At 41.6% G+C, this 19,623-nt stretch overlaps 1 protein-coding gene across 1 annotated transcript in view; it reads left to right on the top strand.

The window, feature by feature from the left end:
* Positions 1-17,420, top strand: part of MYLK4 (myosin light chain kinase family member 4) — a 30,974-nt gene extending 13,554 nt beyond the window's left edge. Inside the window, exons 2-12 of the mRNA XM_065399991.1 lie at positions 2,932-3,022; positions 3,555-4,035; positions 4,868-5,169; positions 7,383-7,488; positions 8,803-8,896; positions 9,691-9,800; positions 11,785-11,926; positions 14,362-14,432; positions 15,692-15,820; positions 16,691-16,843; positions 17,207-17,420. Of these exons, the coding sequence (XP_065256063.1) occupies positions 2,932-3,022; positions 3,555-4,035; positions 4,868-5,169; positions 7,383-7,488; positions 8,803-8,896; positions 9,691-9,800; positions 11,785-11,926; positions 14,362-14,432; positions 15,692-15,820; positions 16,691-16,843; positions 17,207-17,420 (1,893 nt within the window). The remainder of the gene's footprint in view (positions 1-2,931; positions 3,023-3,554; positions 4,036-4,867; positions 5,170-7,382; positions 7,489-8,802; positions 8,897-9,690; positions 9,801-11,784; positions 11,927-14,361; positions 14,433-15,691; positions 15,821-16,690; positions 16,844-17,206) is intronic.
* The last annotated feature ends 2,203 nt before the right edge of the window (positions 17,421-19,623 follow it).

Raw genomic sequence — 19,623 nt, 5'->3', positions numbered from 1 at the left:
CATTCCTTCAGACTTCTCGGTGAACACCGAAACAAAGAAGTCATTAAACATCTCTGCCGTTTCCAAGTTTCCTGTTACTGTTTCTCCCGCTTCACTGAGCAGTGGGCCTACCCTGTCCTTGGTCTTCCTCTTGCTTCTAATGTATTGATAAAAAGTGTTCTTTTTTCCCTTTATTCCTGTAGCTAGTTTGAGCTGGCCCTGGCTGAGTAGGGGCTGGCACGGGTGATGACTTGGCGCCTCCCTGTCTCCCCTGGTTGCAGTAACCGGACTTTGGGTGTCCAGTCAGTAGATCTGACCAGACACTGTCAGGTCCCCTTTTCAACCAGACTTTCCAGTCAAAAACTGGACACCTGGACACCCTAACTGGTCCACCCTTTTTGAAGGACACTCCGTCTACTCCCCCTGGTCCCAGCCAGCTCTACAGGAGCCAGGCACAATCTGGCCCTTTGAGAAAAAGTGATGACTGAAAGTTCATATTTTTACCCCTAAGCTAAGATTTGACAAGTCAAACAAGAGGCACAATTTACCTGTAATGGCAAAAACCTCAAGTGTACAGCTTAAGTTCCTGTATATACTATGGGTACTCTCTGTCATACTTCCAGTCTTGGCATTAATTGTACTTCATCCTAGTGGCCTTACCATGTGCCACTTATTGGTCATAAACAACCGATACTTACTGAGTCTGAAGGATGCAAGTAAATGCTTCAACCCATTTCATTTTGTACCAGCTGGATTAGTTTTTTCACTTAAATAAGCATGAGCGCCTCAACCCCTGCTAAACTATAGGCGTTCAAAAACTATGTTTGAATAAATCCTGTAGTGATTTATGGAGCTGTCAAGCCGTTGCAGATACTCGGCATCATCCAAATCTCTACCAGGCAGATTTTCAAAAGCTGCCTTCCATTTTTCACACCTGCAGACTGTAAAAATATTTAGTGAGAAAGCACTGTATACCTGCAATTATTTTTGGATGCAGAAATGAAATTTGGCTCCATGTATAAAAAGTCCTTGGAGTCCACTTGCATGGTTATTTGCTCAGCTGACTATATTTGATTATAGTCAGTGTCCTCATCAACATTGCCAGGAGGGCATACTTACAGGAATCAGAGTGCATTAGTAATTGCATTAACTTCTTGGTCTAAGGTTTTGCCCTACCTCTTTTAGCACTTTTCACTGCAGAGCAGAAAACCAAAGCAAGCAATGACCCATTCTTTATGATCAGTTCAGAATTTAGATTCATGGAGCATTCTTAGATTTAAGTTCATTGAGCATCTTAACTGACAAGGCTCCAGCTTGTTTTTTGAGGGGAGTTATGTGCTCATATTTAAGCCCTCTTCATGTTATAGCTTGAATCCTGCTAGGAACAACTGTATTCAAAACAGTTGTCAGTCACAGTTCTTACAGCACAGATTCCCTGTCTGTTATGGATAGGAATTTTTTGTAATAGCCAGGCTAGCTGTAGATGCAAACTGCGTATCTCACCATTTCCAACTCCTTTCATACAATTTTTTTTTTAATTTCTCTTTGTTTCCTGTCGAGTTCAGTATGCTTTGGATACAGTAGCTTTAGAGAAAACATGTAGTTTTCATTTGGTTCCTGTTATCTGTATAGTTCTATTTAGTTTTGTATATTTAAAAAATCCTTTAAAGAAGCTACCAGGGAGTGTATATAGTTCTGGCATCAAGTCGTGCTCATTTTATTCCCATGAGTAAACAGTGGGATTACTTGCATGAATAAAGCAAGCAAGTTTAGGTGCCTGGTCCAGTATACTCAGCAGAAATAGGTATCAAGCAATTTTAGTGGGTGATTCAAAGAGAGAGTCAGAGTAACACCCTAATGTGGAAGAAATTCTTCTGAAAGTTACTTGGAAGTATCTAATTGTTTACACCCTTTTGGACCCATTTCTATTATTAACAATATATATGTTTCATTTTTACTATGAAGAGGTTAGGAGGGAGCTAGAGGAAAATGGAATATTGATTAATCATTTATGTCACTGATTGTGATGTTACCATTTTACTAGTACATTACGAATATTTAAAGAAAAAGACAATGAACAAATTCCATAGATATATTATTACATAGCTATAAATGTAACAATAATACTTCTGTTTTATGGGAAGTCTGTTCAGTACAAAAGTCCTCTAGATGTCAGTATAACATTGTAGAATATAGACATAGTGTAGGCTACAAAGCTAAGATGATGGTTTTATATCCTTTGATTCCTGGTAACTGTTTTATCAGCTTGCAATAAATTATTAAAAATGCTGTTACCAGATGGTGTATGCAGTGTAGTTATAGCCATGTTAGTCTGAGGATACTAGCAAGACAAGGTGGGTGTGGTAATATATTTTATTGGACCAACTTCTGTTGGTGAAAGAGACAAGCTTTCGAGCCACACAGAGCTCTTCTTCGGGTCTGCTGAAGAAGACCTGAAGAAGAGCTCTGTGTGGCTTGGAAGCTTGTCTCTCTCATCTACAGAAGTTACCAGATGTTGTTTAACAGCACAAATCTATTTAAAATCTATCAGTAAGGCTATTACTGAATATTTTACCAGCACAATAAATATTAACTTTGTTTTAGACTAACCAACCTAATTTTTAAAAGCTGGTAAGTTATTTTTCTTGTGGATTATTTGTCAGCTCATGAGGCTTGATTCTGATTTTTTCTATGCTAGTTTTACATTAGTGTAACTCCATTGATTTCAACCCAGGGAGTTACTCCTGATTTACATTGGTACAAACAGAATCAGGTCGATGGCACCTAAAACTGAATACATCATGCATACTGTCAATAACACTTAAAGATGGATTTTGAATCAATTCGTGCAAAATGTTTGGTTTTGTTCAAAAGAGAGAATGCAGTTTTGCAAATAACAGTGCAATGTGAATGCTGTGCACAGCGACTAATGTATTGCTTGCATTCCTACAGGCCATCAGGGATCAGAAAGAAAAGGAGAAGTCATGTTTAAGTGCGAAGGGAACAAAGTTTATAAAAAAGAAGAAACCACCCGATTCCACAGGTTAGAGCTTTCACTCTGCATGATGTCTAAGGGCCCAGTTTTGGAACCCTTCCTTACTCATATGAGTAGTCTGGCTGAAATAATTGGGGCTAATCTTGTGAACAAGTAAGTAAGAGTAACATGAGTAAGGGTTGCCCAATCAGCACCTAGACATTGAAGGGTCATTTACTCTATTACCGTCAGTGCATTATGTGTTGCCTTGCCTTTGTACATGGTCATAAACTTTCCAAGAAGGTGCTTTTGCTTGAATATTTTATTAAACTAGACTTAGTTCACCATGAGTTTAAGTAAGAAAAATATCTGAAAGGGCTACATCTGAAGGCCAAGAATCTGTAGGTGCTTTATATAATGGGTTTTAAAAAAAATTATACTTTGCTTGAAAGCTCATGACCATTACTATTGCTTAGAAAACATTTCCATTGACCTTGGAAAGTGGAGGAGAAAAGCAGGTGCCTACTCAGTAAGTAATGGAAATTATGGTAATTACGTAAGTCCTTAGTTAATATGCTTGGTATTCTCTGATTGTTTCCAGAGGGAGCCAACCAAGAAAACCAGTCCTGCCCTCACAAAGAAACGGTCCATATGCTCAATAAGGAAAATACTGAAAAGGCAAGTGCTTTTTTGGTTCAAAGGAGTTCTCCCAAATCTCAAGGGCCAAAGAACAAGGGAGAGGATTTAGCTTTGAAAAGTCAGAAGGAACACACAAAGAGCTATGTTCAAACATCCTTCAGTACAAGAAAGAGCCAAGGAGCAGAGGTTGCTGTTGATGACATTAACCCAAGGATAACAGGGCAAGATGAAGAGAAGGAAAGTGAATCCCTGGAAGGTGTGAAGAGGGCTGGTGGACAGCAAGCGCCTGAAGAAGAAAGGCAAGAGGAGGAAGAAGAAGAGGATGATGCTGGTCACTGTGAAGAAGAGGAGGAAGAATCAGCAACTGCATCCCAAAATGAACATGAGGCAGAGGATGATGAGGGTCCAGCAGAAAGCCAGGGACAAGATGCACAGCTTCAAAGGTAAGATTTAAAACCCAAAGCATACATTAGCCTATTCTTAAAGACCCATATTCCAGAAAGCCATTTATTTCAAGCATTAAATCAAGTAAGTATATTAGCAATATTTATTTGGGAGCTATGTCATAAATCCAGCCCAATATCCAAACGAAAGTGGGTTTAACAGACTGGCTCTGTCTCCAGACTGACAACCTGCCACACATGGCAAAACCAGTACTGTCTTACGTATTTGCCATTTGCTCAGAAAGAAGGTCTGGAACAAAGAAAGGGCAGCTGGATATTCAACAGTTCTTCATCTCTAAGAAGCATCCTCCCCTTCTGTCATGTTTATGTTCCACACCATGTAACTTGTGACCAAAGTAAGGTTAGAATAGAGAGTGTACTAGTTTGGAATTGCACTGCAATATCTAATAATACAAGTGGTAACATAAAACTGTGACACTTGCCCAGGGAACTAAATTGTTAAGCTTGTTTACTCTGATTCTTCTGTGCTGCATTATTTATAGACCTTCAGAGATAAGTGGTTCAAGCTCTCAAGGATCTTTATAAACAAAGAGAGTTCTCCCACTACTTTAAAGATGTGGTTGATAGTCAAAGATGAAATCAGCAGAATTCAGGCTGTTGTTTCAGAAATAGGAACTTTGCTGCTGTCAGGTTTATTTTATTCTACAAAAGGAAGCTTACCCTAGTTAGTTACCATTATTACTTTACACAATAAAGCAAAAATAAATAAATGTTATTTAAATGCAGCCTGCCCCTGGAATTTCTCACCTTTAGTTCTGCGTTCATTCTGCTTTAAGTTTATACCAATGTAATGCAATGCTTTGTCTTGCAGGTGTAAAGGCAGTGAAAAAGGCACAGGAAGCAAAACATCAGGGACGTTCTCCCAGGACCCTGAGCAGACCTGCCAGCTTGAGCATAGAGGCAGCAGTAAGCGTCGAGTGAATGATGAAGGTCTAATCAAAGCTGACAACAAAAAGAGCAGGGTAGACGCAGAGAGTGCTGGTGACAAATGTAAACGTAAAGAGGCCATTAAACCAAATACTCCACAAGACAAACCAAAGGCAGCTGATTCCACTGGTACAGAGAGTGATAATCAAGCAGAGGCATCTATAGAAGATTTGGTGACTGTAATTGGTAGGAAATAGCTTTTGCTTAAAAAAAAAAAAAAAAGGCATATGTATCGTAACTATGAGCAAAACCATTTGTTCATAGGGGCCAGAGCCCTAGTTGATGCAAATCAGTGTCACTCCATTTACTTCAGTAGAGTTATGTTAATTTTTTTATCAGCTGAGGATCTGATCTGACCTTTGTTTTTAGAATATTCTGTTCTGAGAGTTGGAAAGTATAAAGTATCTTGGGAAAATCTGGCTGAAAGCAGTTGATACCGCAGGTCAGACTAGAGGCTCGCACTGGTCCTTTCAGGCCTTAACACTTACAAAGTTAACATTTTTTAGCCCAGAAATGGTAATTTTTTGTGAGTCTTTCAGTCTCTCTTGGAAACCTGTTTTCTTGTGTTGTTATTAAATTATACACTGGAAGTTTGCAGCTCTTCAGGGTCAAATCCTTGCTCAAGAGGAAGAGAACTTCTTTGCATGTTATAGGCCTCAGTAACATGCAAAGGCCCCTGTTTAAAGTCTGCAATTCAACCCCTGCAGAATCCAAATTAGGTGGCAAAATTCCAGGAGCCCTGGCTTTCTGCAATGCCTTGACCATGAACTAACTCACTGGCCATGTAAGTTATTAACACATTAAAAAAATCTGGGTACGCAGCTGGTGTCCTGGAAAAATGGACATGCCCTGTGAATAAGGACAATCCAGTCTTACATTAATGACCAGAGGATTCCTGCCAACTATATGCTGTCATGGGATTTCTTTTTTATCATTTTCACTGAAGTAATGAATGGTTTTAAAATTGCTCAAAAAGTTCCACATGCAGCATTCCAAACCAAAGAGATCATATAGAAACATCACCATTCTAGCCCTTCTTTCCCTTGGTAGAAATGTTTGTCACCTTGGTCAGCCAAAGGTCATTCCGAGGAATATAAATCAACTGACAAACAATGTGGGCATAAAACGAAAAACTTATCACCCCACAAAAATCTAAACACAAATTTAGGGGTTAAGGGCTTGTCTACAATAGGGATTTTTGCATCAGTCAGGCTGCATGGTGCAATGGATAGAGCACTAGAATGCAACTCAGGTGACCTGGGTTTATGACCTACAGCAAGTGATTTCATCTTTGTGCCTCTCTTTCGCCTTTCAGCCTTCTGTCTGCCTTCTCTGTTTAGACTGTAAGCTCTTCAGTGCAGGAACTTATAATGTGTATGTACAGTGCCTACCACTGTACTGTTGGAACCTCTAGATGCTACAGGGTAGCTTTGCATCTGCGTAGCTTATGCCAGTGCAAACTCCCTAATGTAGATAAGCCCTAAGCCTTTAAGAACAATAGCCATGCAAGGGACAATGAAAAGCTGTACCGTTGAAGTTATAGAGGCTAGAGGCATTCTGCATTGGGTATGGCGGAGGCAGACAAATCGCCTAGGTGGGTCTAGAAGAGAGCACACTGAACAATGGCTCTTACTACCCCTTTAAAAAGTTGCAGCAGGTACTCTCGTGTTGGTAACCTCTAGGCACTAGTAAGTGTGTGAGAGAAAACATGGTGATGCCCCCAATCTACTTGTTCATGCCCCATTGTGGGCATGAAGTAATGCTGGACAGCTATGTGCCCTCACCTGACTTGTGCGCCCAGTTTGCTGACACATGAATTCTTGGTGCCTCCTGGATGGGGAGTGTCTTCAGTGGGGTGGCACAAATATAGTTGGTGCAGAATTTGGCAGTACGTTAGCAGAATGAATGATGCCTCACTAAAGAGGAAATTCTCCTAGGCGGGAACAGGTGTAGGACAGAGGCCACAAAGGCCACAGAACCACTGTAAGAACATGTGGACTGCATGTCTCCACAGTGGCCTTTTCAGCAGGCTCGTAAAAGAATGCCTTTGGGGTAGAACGCAAGGACAGCCACTGGGTGCAATTCTACGAGGTTCCACTGGCCAAAACCTAGGTAACTGCAGTCTCACTGATGGAATACTCTGTGCCATAGTGGTAAGGGTGGGCTCATTTTCTTCTTGTCCCTTGGAGAATTCCCTTACAAACATCACATTTACTCAGGCTATGCTCAGGGAATAAGATTTGTCCCTAAGTCCTAAAGAGACGCCCCCATGAGTAAAACTTGCCACCTGACCATTAAATCTGTAGATCATTTTATTTATTAGGAAACAGGGTTTAATGTAAGTAATAAATGGTGCGTGTTGGTACTAACATGCCAGCTCTCTGTTTTGTCTTTTGTAGATGATGGTCCTGCTCCTCCAGCGCCGTTTGATCACCGGATTGTCTCAGCAAAAAAGGCAGTGGTCAACAGTTATTATGAAGTCAACCAGAAAGAAGTTCTGGGAGGGTAAGTGGAGCTAACACTGTCAATACAAAAATGAGTTTTCCTGAGCCACCGGGAAAATACAGCAAATAGCCTTGTAATGGAGGGTTATGTTACAGTTGAATGGAAGCAGCATGCCTTGCTAAAGCCTAGCTCACAAAAGTGCTGTCTAATTGTAAATTGGAGATGGACTAAAATCAGCAGGCTGCTATTTTTGTGGGTTTTTGCGAAGGTCTTGGTGGCATCATGCTTCGGTTTATATTTGGTATGTAAACAATTTCCTGAGGCTGCAGTGTCAGTGCCAGATGGGAATTATAGTGCATTCCAACACAGAGTTTTCTCCCAGGCATTCCCAGGCAGGCCACCACTTGCAAGAACACTGTAGAAGACCACAATACCAGGGGCTGGGCACCTCTGTGACAGTTCAGGTAGGGCTCTTGAGCCCTCTCCCTCCTTGTTTGTAAGAAGCTTTAAAAATTACTGTTATTTCCTTTAGTCCCAGAACTACAAGACCCAAGCCTCATTCCATTTTTCTTGGAAGAAGGTGGCAGGGGAGGCAGGGAAGGGACACAGTTGTGAAATTTTGCAAAATATTTTGGTTTTATGACATTTTGTGGAAACAAAATTATAGCTGTGATAGTGCCCAAATGACAGCTTAGTAGGCTCCATAGTCTGGACTGCTGTTTTGTAGTTACACTGAAAAAATGCTATTTTTTGTGTCCTACAGCAGTGGTTCAGATCACTGCAGCCTACCATAATGACAGTGCGGTGTTTGTGACTATTCACCATATTCTTTTAGAAAAGCAGGTGCTGAACTTGAACAGTAGTTTATTCTGCCCATCTAAGTTGCCTCCCAGTAAGAGGAAGTATTTGAAGATGATGTAACAGGAGCATGTTTCGCATTTTGTTAAGAGAATTTTCAAAAGGAAAAAAACTAAGAATGTATTAAACAGATTGGTTATAGTGTAGTTAGGGCAAGATTGTGACCCTTTTACTCACACCACAAATAGTCCCATTGGCTTCATTGGGGGTACTCATGTGACTAAGCGGGTCATAAACTGGCTTTCATTAATCAGTGAATATTAGTGAATCAAATAATGGATAGAGTAATAGCAATCAAAACTGAGTGTGATTTTGATGTACCTAAATGTATGGTAATAGGTGTTATTTGTGGGACAGAATAGCATTCCAAAGACTCAAATGTAGCATGATATGTACATCAGGATTTGCCAATGCTGGACGGAGAATAATCTGAAGTGTCTAAAATCCAGACTCCATGCTGGATTCCTTTCTCGTTGTTAACACCATATGGTGAGGGGATTTTTCTTTTCCCCTTAGAGGGCGATTTGGTCAGGTGCACAAATGTGAAGAAAAAGCAACAGGTCTCAAGTTAGCAGCAAAAATTATAAAAGCCAGAGGTGCTAAAGAAAAGGTAAGCATAGGCTGCATGGCCCCCATGCCATCAATACCACATGACCAGTCGGGTAATAGCTGGTTTGTAGATTCTTTTCCCTTCCCCTTCAGGACTGCAACCAGCTCATCAACCTCCTTTTAGATTTTTCATCTTTTTATTTTTTTATTTTTCACTTTTCCAACTTTTTCTCACGTCTTTTCATTTCTTCCCTTTTTTCTCCTTTGTTAATTTTCTTTACATTTTCTTAGTGAAAATGTTTGTCAACTTTTGACTTTGCTTGTGTTCTCTGGCGTGCACTGCACACTCTGCTGCAATTAATTGCTTTCATCTTGTTGGACTTGGTAGCAAGGATGTTCTGGGCTTCAGTCACCAATGCATAAAAGTGGAGAGGGATTTGTCTGGCCATTCTGCAAACCTCAGGGCACTTCCCCCACTTTCATTTAATGAGGAAAATCAAGCAGGCATTATTGTGTGGCAGCTGTGTCATTACTAGTGCCTGCCTTTCTCCATTTTCCTCATCAGTCCGACCTCGCTGCCACCAAGGCCAATAGCTCTCTCTCCTCACTGCTTCTCAACGTCACATCACCATATATGGCCTGTGCTAAACAGGAGGTCAGACCAAATGATCTAATGGTCCCTTCTGACCTTAAACATGTATGAATATTCCTATCGCCACAACAGCCATCAAAGAAGAATGCTAGGGTTGGTGGGCAGAGGTGAGCATGTGGGAATGATGTATTTGCCCATGCCCCCAATTTGTTAGGTGTCTGCTATAAAAGCCTCAAGTATAATATTCCTTACTCTTTTCACAGGAAGAAGTAAAGAATGAAATCAATGTCATGAACCAGTTGAACCACACAAACCTTATCCAGCTGTATGATGCCTTTGAATCAAAAAATGACATTGTTCTGGTCATGGAATAGTACGTATATCTCTCCTTCCCTTTTTTGCTCTTCCCTCTTTTCCTGAGGTTGCTGCATTCCATGTCCATTTCTCCTGAAACTAGAGGTGGAGCTTCTCAGGGGTGAAAAAAGCATATGAAAAAGTTTGAGTCACAGGTAGGGTAACCAGATGTCCCGATTTTATAGGGACAGTCCCGATTTTTGGGTCTTTTTCTTATATAGGCTCCTATTACCCCCCCACCCTCACCCCCTTTCCTGATTTTTCACATTTGCTGTCTGGTCACCCTAGTCACAGGAAACCATATTGAAAGAAAGAGTTTTCCTGAGTCATTCATAAACCTTGTTCAACACTGTCATGATGATTTAAGGCACCGTACTCGTTACACCATCACTCAAACGCCACACAGAGAGAGCTTTAGATGAGAGAGCCACAGGATGTAGTTCTCTGTAATTTCCATTAGGTGGTATTGTCTGTCATCCATGAAAACGGGCCTGGTAAATTTCAATTTATGTGAGGGGAATGCACAGCTTTACCAGAGGACAAGAAATACATGCTGACTCTATGCCACTGAGGATTACCCTTACATTGAGCTGATCCTCCTGGGGCTAAATTATCTTGAGGGCCAGATTACATTGGTGGTGAAGCACAAAACAGCTGCACAGCACTGTAGAATCAGGTAGAGGTTGTCTAGACTCCAGAGGAAGCCAAAACTGGTGTATCATGCACATGGAGGGGGGTGGTAAAAGGTGCAAGTTCTATTGGCTTGGACTCTTCTGAACTTTCTTAGACTTAGGGCTTGTCTACACTACAGATATGGGCAGCTCATGCACCCCCCATTCAGGGAGGATAGCCCCCTGCCCTGCCTTTTCTGCTCAAGGCCCCGCCCTGCTCCGCCCCTTCTGACCCCCTCCTGACCCCCGGCTCATGCTGGCTGACCTACCAGTGCAGCCCTGAATCCCGGCTGGTGCCTGGAGCATCCCTGAACCCCGGCTGGCCTGCCGGTTCCCAGAGCAGTCTGGAAGCCTCCGGGACCGGGGCTGCAGTAGGGAGCATTAGCGGAGGTTTGGGGAGGCTTAGCTTCCCCCGGCCTCCATTATCCGCTACCCATGACTACACAGCCTTTACTGGTATAGCTATGCCAGCAGAGCCCTCTTGTCCAGACACAGCGTAAACTAGCAAAAAGACTTCTCCTACCTGCATAGCTACACCAGCTCCCACAGCAACAGTAGCTAGGCTGACAAAAGCACTCTTCTGTCAGCATAGTTGCATCTATACTGGGGGATTTGCTGACGTCAGCTGGGGGTGGGGAGGGATTGATTTTTTTCACACTGCTAACCATCATATATATGGAGGCAAAACGTTGTAGTGTACACTAAGCCTTTGGTTTGCTTCTGAATTTGGCCTGCATACTTCAGAAATGGCAAAAGCTATAATTCTGCAAAAAAAAAAATATAGTGTTAAACTGAGGGTGTTCTAGAATTCTGGAAGAAATTTTAAAAATCTCCATTGTGAGTTGAGATGGGCTCACACTGGAATCTTGAATCCCAAATCCATCAAAGTCTGGGGTGGTTTGGATCTAGATCCAGGAGCCTGATTCTCAACTGCATTGCCTCAGCTTTATGCTGATATGACTTCGCTGATTTCACTGGCACAAAAACCATGTTAACACAGCAGAGAATTGAGCTCAGGTCCAAACTTTTAGATGTGGATTCATCTCAGATAGTTGGATCCAAGCTGGTAGACTGGATCCAGGCACCCTCAAACATGGGGACGTTCAAGTCGGGATGGATCTGAACCAGTTTGTAGGAGCCAACCCCGCTGGGAACTGTAGGGAAATTCAGATCGGCATACAAACTTCTTATTTTGGGTCCGTCTCACTGTGCTCAGCTGTGAAAGCGTCTCAGAAAAATGGTATTTTGGACCAGTCTCCAGTATATCTTCTGCATTAATTTCAAGGCATGAATTTGAACTCAGTGACTATTCTACCATTTTTCTCTCTGCAGTGTGGCTGGAGGAGAATTATTTGACCGAATTATTGATGATAACTACAGTTTGACAGAGATGGATACCATCTTGTTCACAAAACAGATCTGTCAAGGGATTCAATACATGCATCAGATGTACATTCTTCATTTAGACCTGAAGGTACAGAACAAGAGGCATGCTTTATGCAATAGCAACTTGGCCTCTACCATAGAAATTAATTTCCCTAAGCGAAGGCACCTAAGGTTCTGTAGATTCCCATGGTATATCATGGTCTCTGTTAAATCAGTGTACATTTACTTTAACCACATTGACTTCCATTAAATCACTCTGGATTTTTACCACCGTACATGAGATCAGAATCTTGAGACGATCTCATCAAGCCCCGTGGCTTGAGCTTTCTGAGGATGATTTTCCAGCAAGTCAGCTACTGACTACAATATTTTGCACTTCTGTGTCATCTTTCATCCATGCATCTCAAGGCACCATGCAAACATTAATTCATTCAACCTGACAGTGTCTCTGTGACAAAGGTAAACGTGATTATCCCCATTTTACCAGTGAGGAAAATGAAACACAAAGGGACTAAGTGGCTTGCCCAAAGTCCTAAGATATGTCAGAGGCAATGAAAACCCAGTGTCCTATTCTAATGTCTAGACTGCACTGCCACTCATGAGCATGAACAGCATCAAGGTTAGTGACAATTTTTTTTAAAAAATGAGGTAAAAATTAAACGAAATTAAAAGCATTGGTGGAATATTGCCTTTGACCAATTTAAAACAAGCTCTACTAGTGTGTGTATTTAAAAAAAAAAAAAGGCAGATGCTGCAAATTTTGGTCTAGCAGTATATATGCAGAGACCAGTTAATTTTTAATGGGTTAATTGGCAAGTACAAAACATCAGTATTTGTATAGGTGTGTCTAGTGAGGACACACATTTGCAGCAGATCTTTATCCCTCTCCATGGCCAAGTTTTTTGCTGAATAATAAACTTGTCAGTTATCTCTGTTGAGAGCAGGAATAAGAGAGAGATGCTTAAATGCCCTTAGTTTTATGACTAGCTATAAAACTTCCTAATGATCTGTCAGGTTTACAACAAAGGAGAAGGAAACAACATGTTTGGAAGTTTGTTTTTCTTGGTTTGTAATTTGCTTAAATAACTGGAAATTAATATACTGTATCTTCAATGTTTTTAAAGCACAATATTGCATATTTGGATCTCACAGACACTTGTGTAAGTCAGTTGCAATTCCAGAGCAAGTCCCTTTTTCTTTGTAAATATTCATAGCCTGGAAACCTATAATCAAGAAATCTGCTCTCTTAATTGAGATTAATTTCTTGGAGTTGGCACAGTTTTGGTGTGAACTCAAAATGCAGAAAAGGAGGCATGCTTACATCCAGGGAGTTCTCAACAGAAACTCTTCCAGGCACATAATGACCATCAATGGTGATTCTATCCAGTTCTCCTTGCTCATAGATTACTTTGTGATATGAAGGTGTTAAAATGGAAGAATTAATGAGACTCATCAGGGCCAGTGTCTGGGACACAGAAATTCCATTATGAGAAATATGTTTAAAAAAATCTGAAATGCAAAGTGAATTAGTAATGGTGACAATGGATAACTAATGTCTTAAGTGTTTAGTTTCAGAGTAGCAGCCGTGTTAGTCTGTATCCGCAAAAATAACAGGAGTACTTGTGGCACCTTAGAGACTAACAAATTTATTAGAGCATAAGCTTTCGTGGGCTACAACCCACATCCGAAGAAGTGGGTTGTAGCCCACGAAAGCTTATGCTCTAATAAATTTGTTAGTCTCTAAGGTGCCACAAGTACGCCTGTTATTTTATTTAAGTGTTTAGGGCTGTTTTATTTCAAAGAGGACACCATCAGCAACAAGACCAGGGTAGCTATAAAACTGCTGGCAGTGAACATAAGTCTGCATTGTAGACATTTGTACTTCAAAGACAATGGGCCAGATTCTGCTCTCATTTCATCTGGTATAAATCTGGAGTAATTCCGTTGATGTGAATGGATTCATGCCAGTAAAACAGAGAGCAGAATCGGCCCTATGAAAATCCAGAAGGATTTTAACCTATGAATCCCACCTCTAAATATCTGAGAAGAGTGTAAAGCTGATTTGATTAGTATAATGTATCATCAGGCAATTGCTGCCAGAACAGCAGTGAACTCAGAAATCTGGGGCACAAAGATAAACTTCAAAGCACCGCAAAATCATTTAAAAAATGTTCTGATGTCAGCTCATTAAGGGCTGTAAAATCACAACGCCAACATCCTGAAGCCTGTTTGGAAGCTCCTCCCCCCTCCCACTAATGAGTCCTTTCTCTGAACTGCTGCATTATATCAAACTGAGACGCCTTGGAGAAGAAAAAGCAGTACTGGCACAGAGTCCAAAACCTCAAATGCCACATGATTGCAGGAGGAAATACCCACAAAGTGAAACCTGCCCAAAGATGAAAGCAATGAGATGCTTATTTTATGCTTTGCAGTGTTTTTAGTTTTGATTCTACTACAATTCACTACAAATCCAGTTTCTTTGTTATTTCTCTTAAAAGTGCGTTTTCTCTTTCCTCCTGGCAGCCCGAGAATATCCTGTGTGTGAATCGAGCTGCTTATCAAATAAAAATTATTGATTTTGGATTGGCAAGAAGGTATGTACGTGTAATCATGCTAATCATAACACATGAGTTAGGAAACAATCTCAAAAGTGCTATGCCTTTGGAAGGATGAAGCTGATGCATAATAGCTTCCTACCACCTTTGGAACAAGTTTAAGGTGGCTCTTTTAGTGAGGAGCATCCTTAAATTAAAGAATGGATAGCAGTAAGGTTTATTCACACAAGAACGTAGAGTAAAAAATGTTAGTTTAAAACCTATTTTCAGCTGGTATATCTAAAGAGGGTTGGCCATAATAGACCAGACCAATGGTCCATCTAGTCCAGTGTACTGTCTCCAAAGTTGTCTCCAGTACAAGCTGGGGGGGAGGGATAGCTCAGTGGTTTGAGCATTGGCCTGCTAAACCGAGGGTTGTGAGTTCAATCCTTGAGGGGGCCACTTAGGGATCTGGGGCAAAATCAGTACTTGGTCCTGCTAGTGAAGGCAGGGGGCTGGACTTGATGACCTTTCAAGGTCTCTTCCAGCTCTATGAGATAGGTATATCTCCATTTAAAAAAAAAAAAAAAAGTTGCTTCAAAGAAAGGTGCAAGAAACCTGCAGTACACAATTATGGAATAATTGGACTGAAGTCCTTATACTAAGACTAGATGTCTTTCTAAGAGACATGCTCAAGCTCTAGACAAGCTCATCCTCACCATGGGCTTGATGCAGGAATTACTGGTAGAAATTATCTGGCTTGTCATGTGCAGAAGATCACATTATATTATCATACTGGCCCTTATGTCTACATCTACATTAGATACCTCTGGTGGTGTGTGTAGTGTAGGTGTAACTACACACCTCAGTAAAAAGCGCACTGTGTCCACACTGCGGTGTGTAGCTACATGTGTCAGTGAAAGGCTCTCGCAAAGGGGAGGAACTGGTGAAAGGCTTCAGCAGCTCCCCACTGCTGGAGCCATGCACTGCAGTGAGGAAAGGCTCTGGCAGTAGGACATTACTCTGCTAAAAAATAGGAGGGAGACGGGGAGGCACGACTTGGCATGTCTGTACTCTACTCGCCTAACCCAGGCCTCTCTGGCTACACTGCTGTTTTTATCTACGCTAGCTGTGAAGTATGAAGATTTATCTCTCTTACAAAAACTTATTTTCATCCTTACTGTTGTACCTCTGATTGTTCTTGTTTTCCATATAAAAATTCCGGTCCTTTTCTGAATCCTACAACATTCTAAGCATCAATGTTAGAAGTTGTATTAGACGTGAAATGGGTATTGACTGTCCCTGTTTCCGTCATCCAGATATAAACCCAGAGAAAAACTTAAAGTGAACTTTGGCACTCCGGAATTCCTCGCTCCTGAAGTTGTGAACTATGACTTTGTCTCCTTTCCCACGGACATGTGGAGTGTAGGAGTCATTGCCTACATGCTGTAAGTAGGACTTGTATCTGTACTGTGCACACTGTAATTTATATTGACTTTCTGAAGCTTGCTGTTAAACTGGAATATTGACAAAAGCTGTATCTGGGTTGCAAATTCATTTGCCCTTCTGAAGTCTTTATTCAGGGAAAATTCCCGTTGATTTCAATTCTCTCCTGTCACATTGCACATCTCAAGTGAACATTTTTTACTCTTTCTGTGCATGCACTTTCCATTGACATCAGTAGGAATTCCGCATGCTAAATGAGTGCAGAATATGCATAGGGATCCACAATTTAGAGACGAGAACTGCTGGCAAGATCATAGAGTAACATTTTGCCCTTCAAACGTGCATGATAATTTTTACTTGTTTTATTCAACCCCAACAAAGTTATAACAAGTTAAGGCCTAATCCTGCAAAGTGTTGAGTGCCCTACGTTTCCATTGACTTCTGAGTGTGCTCAGCACTCAGTAACTCTCAAGACCAGGTCTTAATGGATAACAACTTGCTGCGAGGGGTTAGGAGCACAACCATGAACAATGAAACAATTCCAGAAAGAATATGACAAATCAAGAGTAGGAAGGAGGAACCACAGAAGAATTAACATAAGTAGATACTGGTAGTGAAGATGTGGGTTATGCTATAGTGATAGTTAAGCACTGGAAAAGGTTAGACAAAGAGATTATGGAATCCCCATCATTGGTGGTTTTTAAGAACAGGTTACACAAACATCTGTTAAGGCTGGTCTTGGTTTACTTAATCCCACCACAGTGTGTGTGCGTGTGGGGGGGGGAGGATGGACTAAATGACCTCTTGAGCTCCCTTCCAACCATATATTACTATGATTCTGTGTTTTTCATATGCTATATAATATTCTTTAGGCTCAGTGGATTGTCTCCTTTTCTGGGTGACGATGACAATGAGACTCTCAACAATATCCTGGCTTGTAGCTGGGATTTCGAAAATGAGGAATTTCAAGATGTTTCTGAAGAAGCCAAAGACTTCCTCTCAAAGCTTCTAATCAAGGAAAAAAGGTATTCAGATTTCCACCATTCCATGCCTTTGAAATGTACATTTGGTGTCATCACATCACAGAACACCAAAAATGCTCTGTCACTTGTACTGCTACACTTGATGATTACAGTAGCCATTGTGTTATGCCTATGTAGAATATTGTTAAATTCCACACAGTGTCCTGAGATTACGTGAATGCATTTTCACAGGAGTTAACACTTCCAGTTGCCATTGTTCAGCTGCCATCTGGCACAAAGCATCTTGCAAACCTGAGCATCATGCAATACCAAAAGGATGGACAGCACACATCACTAGCTAGGGCATAACTGTTGAATCCTAAGATCCCGTATGTATCACTTACTAGTGTTCTGTTTTCCCTTTAGCTGGAGAATGAGTGCAACTTCAGCCTTAAAACATCCTTGGTTATCAGACCATAAACTCCATTGCGGACTACACAAGCAGGTCTCCACGTTTAAATATTCTTGTTCTTTGCAGATCTGCCAGTGCTTTTTTGTTCTTGTGACCTCAATATTTGTTCTGAGATTCTCTTCTTCTGTTCTTGAGTCTGTCTTGCTGCTGAATTATGTGTCATTGTGATATGTATACATTTGTTTGCTTTTGTTTATTTTTTAAGGCTGGCATGTTTCTCTGTGTGTTCCCTGGCTCTTGCATGTCTGTGTGAAGAAGTACTCATTATGTTGGTTATTGTACATTGTTGAATGGATCGATTTGTTAGCAAAATAACGGACAGTTTACAACAAAGCATTAAACATTGGTTGTGCAAAGTTTGCAAACTTTCTTTCAGTTTCCAAACAAAGATGGGCAGGTGTGGCTTTTAAAATCCCTTCTGGTTCGCTTGAGGTCCTGCATGAAATCTTTTTAAAGATCAATCCCGCCCTTTCCCTCCTGACACCTTCCCGCCTCCTGCCAGGACACATCATTTACCTTAAACAGCCTTCTGGGGACCATCATACCCTCTCCAACTTAAGTGTGTTTGGGGCTGGCCAGCTCAGTGCTAATCTCAATAGGAGCATCCCTTACTTTGCTCTAAACATTCCATTTGGCTGAAACAGGGTCATGTGATTTAAAGTAGTTTTTGATTATTACTCACTTAACTAGTCAGTAGGTTTTGTTGGTTAAAAGCTGTTGACTGTCTCATCACTGGGTGAGGCTGAGCCATGTGGTTTCATAACCCAAAACCAGCGGCGGCTCCAGGCACCAGCGCTCCAAGTGCGTGCCTGGGGCGGCAAGCCTCAGGGGGTGCCCTGCCGGTCCCTGCGAGGGCGGCAGGCAAGCTGCCTTTGGCGGCATGCCTGCGGGAGGTCCGCCGGTCTCGCGGATTCGGCGGCAATTTGGCGGTGGGTACGCCAAAGCCGCGGGACCGGCGGACCTCCCGCAGGCATGCCACCGAATCTGCGTTACCAGCGGACCTCCCGCAGGCACGCCACCGAAGGCAGCCTGCCTGCCGTGCTTGGGGTGGCAAAAAGGCTACAGCCGCCCCTGCCCAAAACAGAAAAGCCTCAGAAGAGGATACCTGAGGCTGCCATACATTTAGGATTCAAAAGTTTGAGCCTTTAAAATGGATTCCTACATTTATGCAGCAGTTGGAGCACAATACAGCTTTGTTCTGCTTTTCTTTAGGCTTGTTATCTGCATGTAAGCAACAAAAGTCATTAAAAGGGTGAAGAAAACAAAGCGGAAAAATGAAAGTAAATGTAATGTACTGAGTCTAGCGAATCGGTGTCAGTGGTGCCTTCTATTGAACAGAATCAGACCTGTTCAAAATCAGAACTGTCATTAGTAGGTCAGGGTCTCTTCCTTGAGCTCAACTGGTAGAGCCCTGTGCTTTTAAAGCAGGAGGATCTGAGTTCATTTCCTGCCGCTGAAGTTTCCATTGTGACAACTAGAGCTGGTCAGAAAAAGGAAGAAATTCACAAACATTTTCTTTGTCATTTTTTCATTTGCATGGACATTTCCTGAGCTGCTCTAGAGACAAGTGTGCAGTCTCAGGGGTTCATGAGCTTATTCCAATACTTAGAAATATCCACAGATGCACTGGGAGGTGCCAAACACATTCTGATGGAAAACAAAATTTTAAAGTAAATACGAAGGGATAGAGGGAGAGTCAAAATTAAGAACGTTACACTTTTAGGTACACCTCTAGAGGGACATCAGGGTCAGTCGTGTCCCTATTGATATGGCTGCAGTGAAGCCATGGATATGGGGAGGAGGCTGTCATAGTGTAGAGCTGCATGAAACCTGGACCTCTTCATGAATGGCTGGATCCTATTGCCCCTTCTATGTTGGGGAAACCCCTTTCCTCAGTGGAGAACTTCATAGAGATTTCCTCCACTCTGAACTCCCTCCTATAGTTTCTCTGTGCATACTCATACTTGTTTAAAAAGTAGCTGTATTAAATAGGCAGGTGTTGCAGTGTTTTGCTATTATATTCAGCACAGGTAAGAAGTGATGGAGCTCAACTAACTCTTCCAATAATGTCTCCTTTTTTCTAGAGGAAGGCTAAGTGCCACTCAGAGTCTCAAGCACCCATGGCTCAATGACCTTTCCAAGAAAGCTGCCAAATGGAAGGTTTGTCTCAAGTCCCCTTGTTTCTCTTCAGAAATAAATGGTCCAACATCTATGGAAGGTATCAGTGGAATACCAGAAACAGCTAATATTAATTAGTTAATATTGCTGGAAGATTTACTCACCAGCACCATCTGCACAACTGTTCGACAAGCAGTGTGTCACCAAAGCACCAAAACTATAGGCTTGTTCCATTGATTATGACCATTGCAAC

The sequence above is a fragment of the Emys orbicularis genome, chromosome 2 (genome assembly GCF_028017835.1).
Source record: "Emys orbicularis isolate rEmyOrb1 chromosome 2, rEmyOrb1.hap1, whole genome shotgun sequence".
Taxonomy (NCBI): domain Eukaryota; kingdom Metazoa; phylum Chordata; order Testudines; family Emydidae; genus Emys; species Emys orbicularis.
This window is presented reverse-complemented; position numbering and strand designations above follow the sequence as displayed.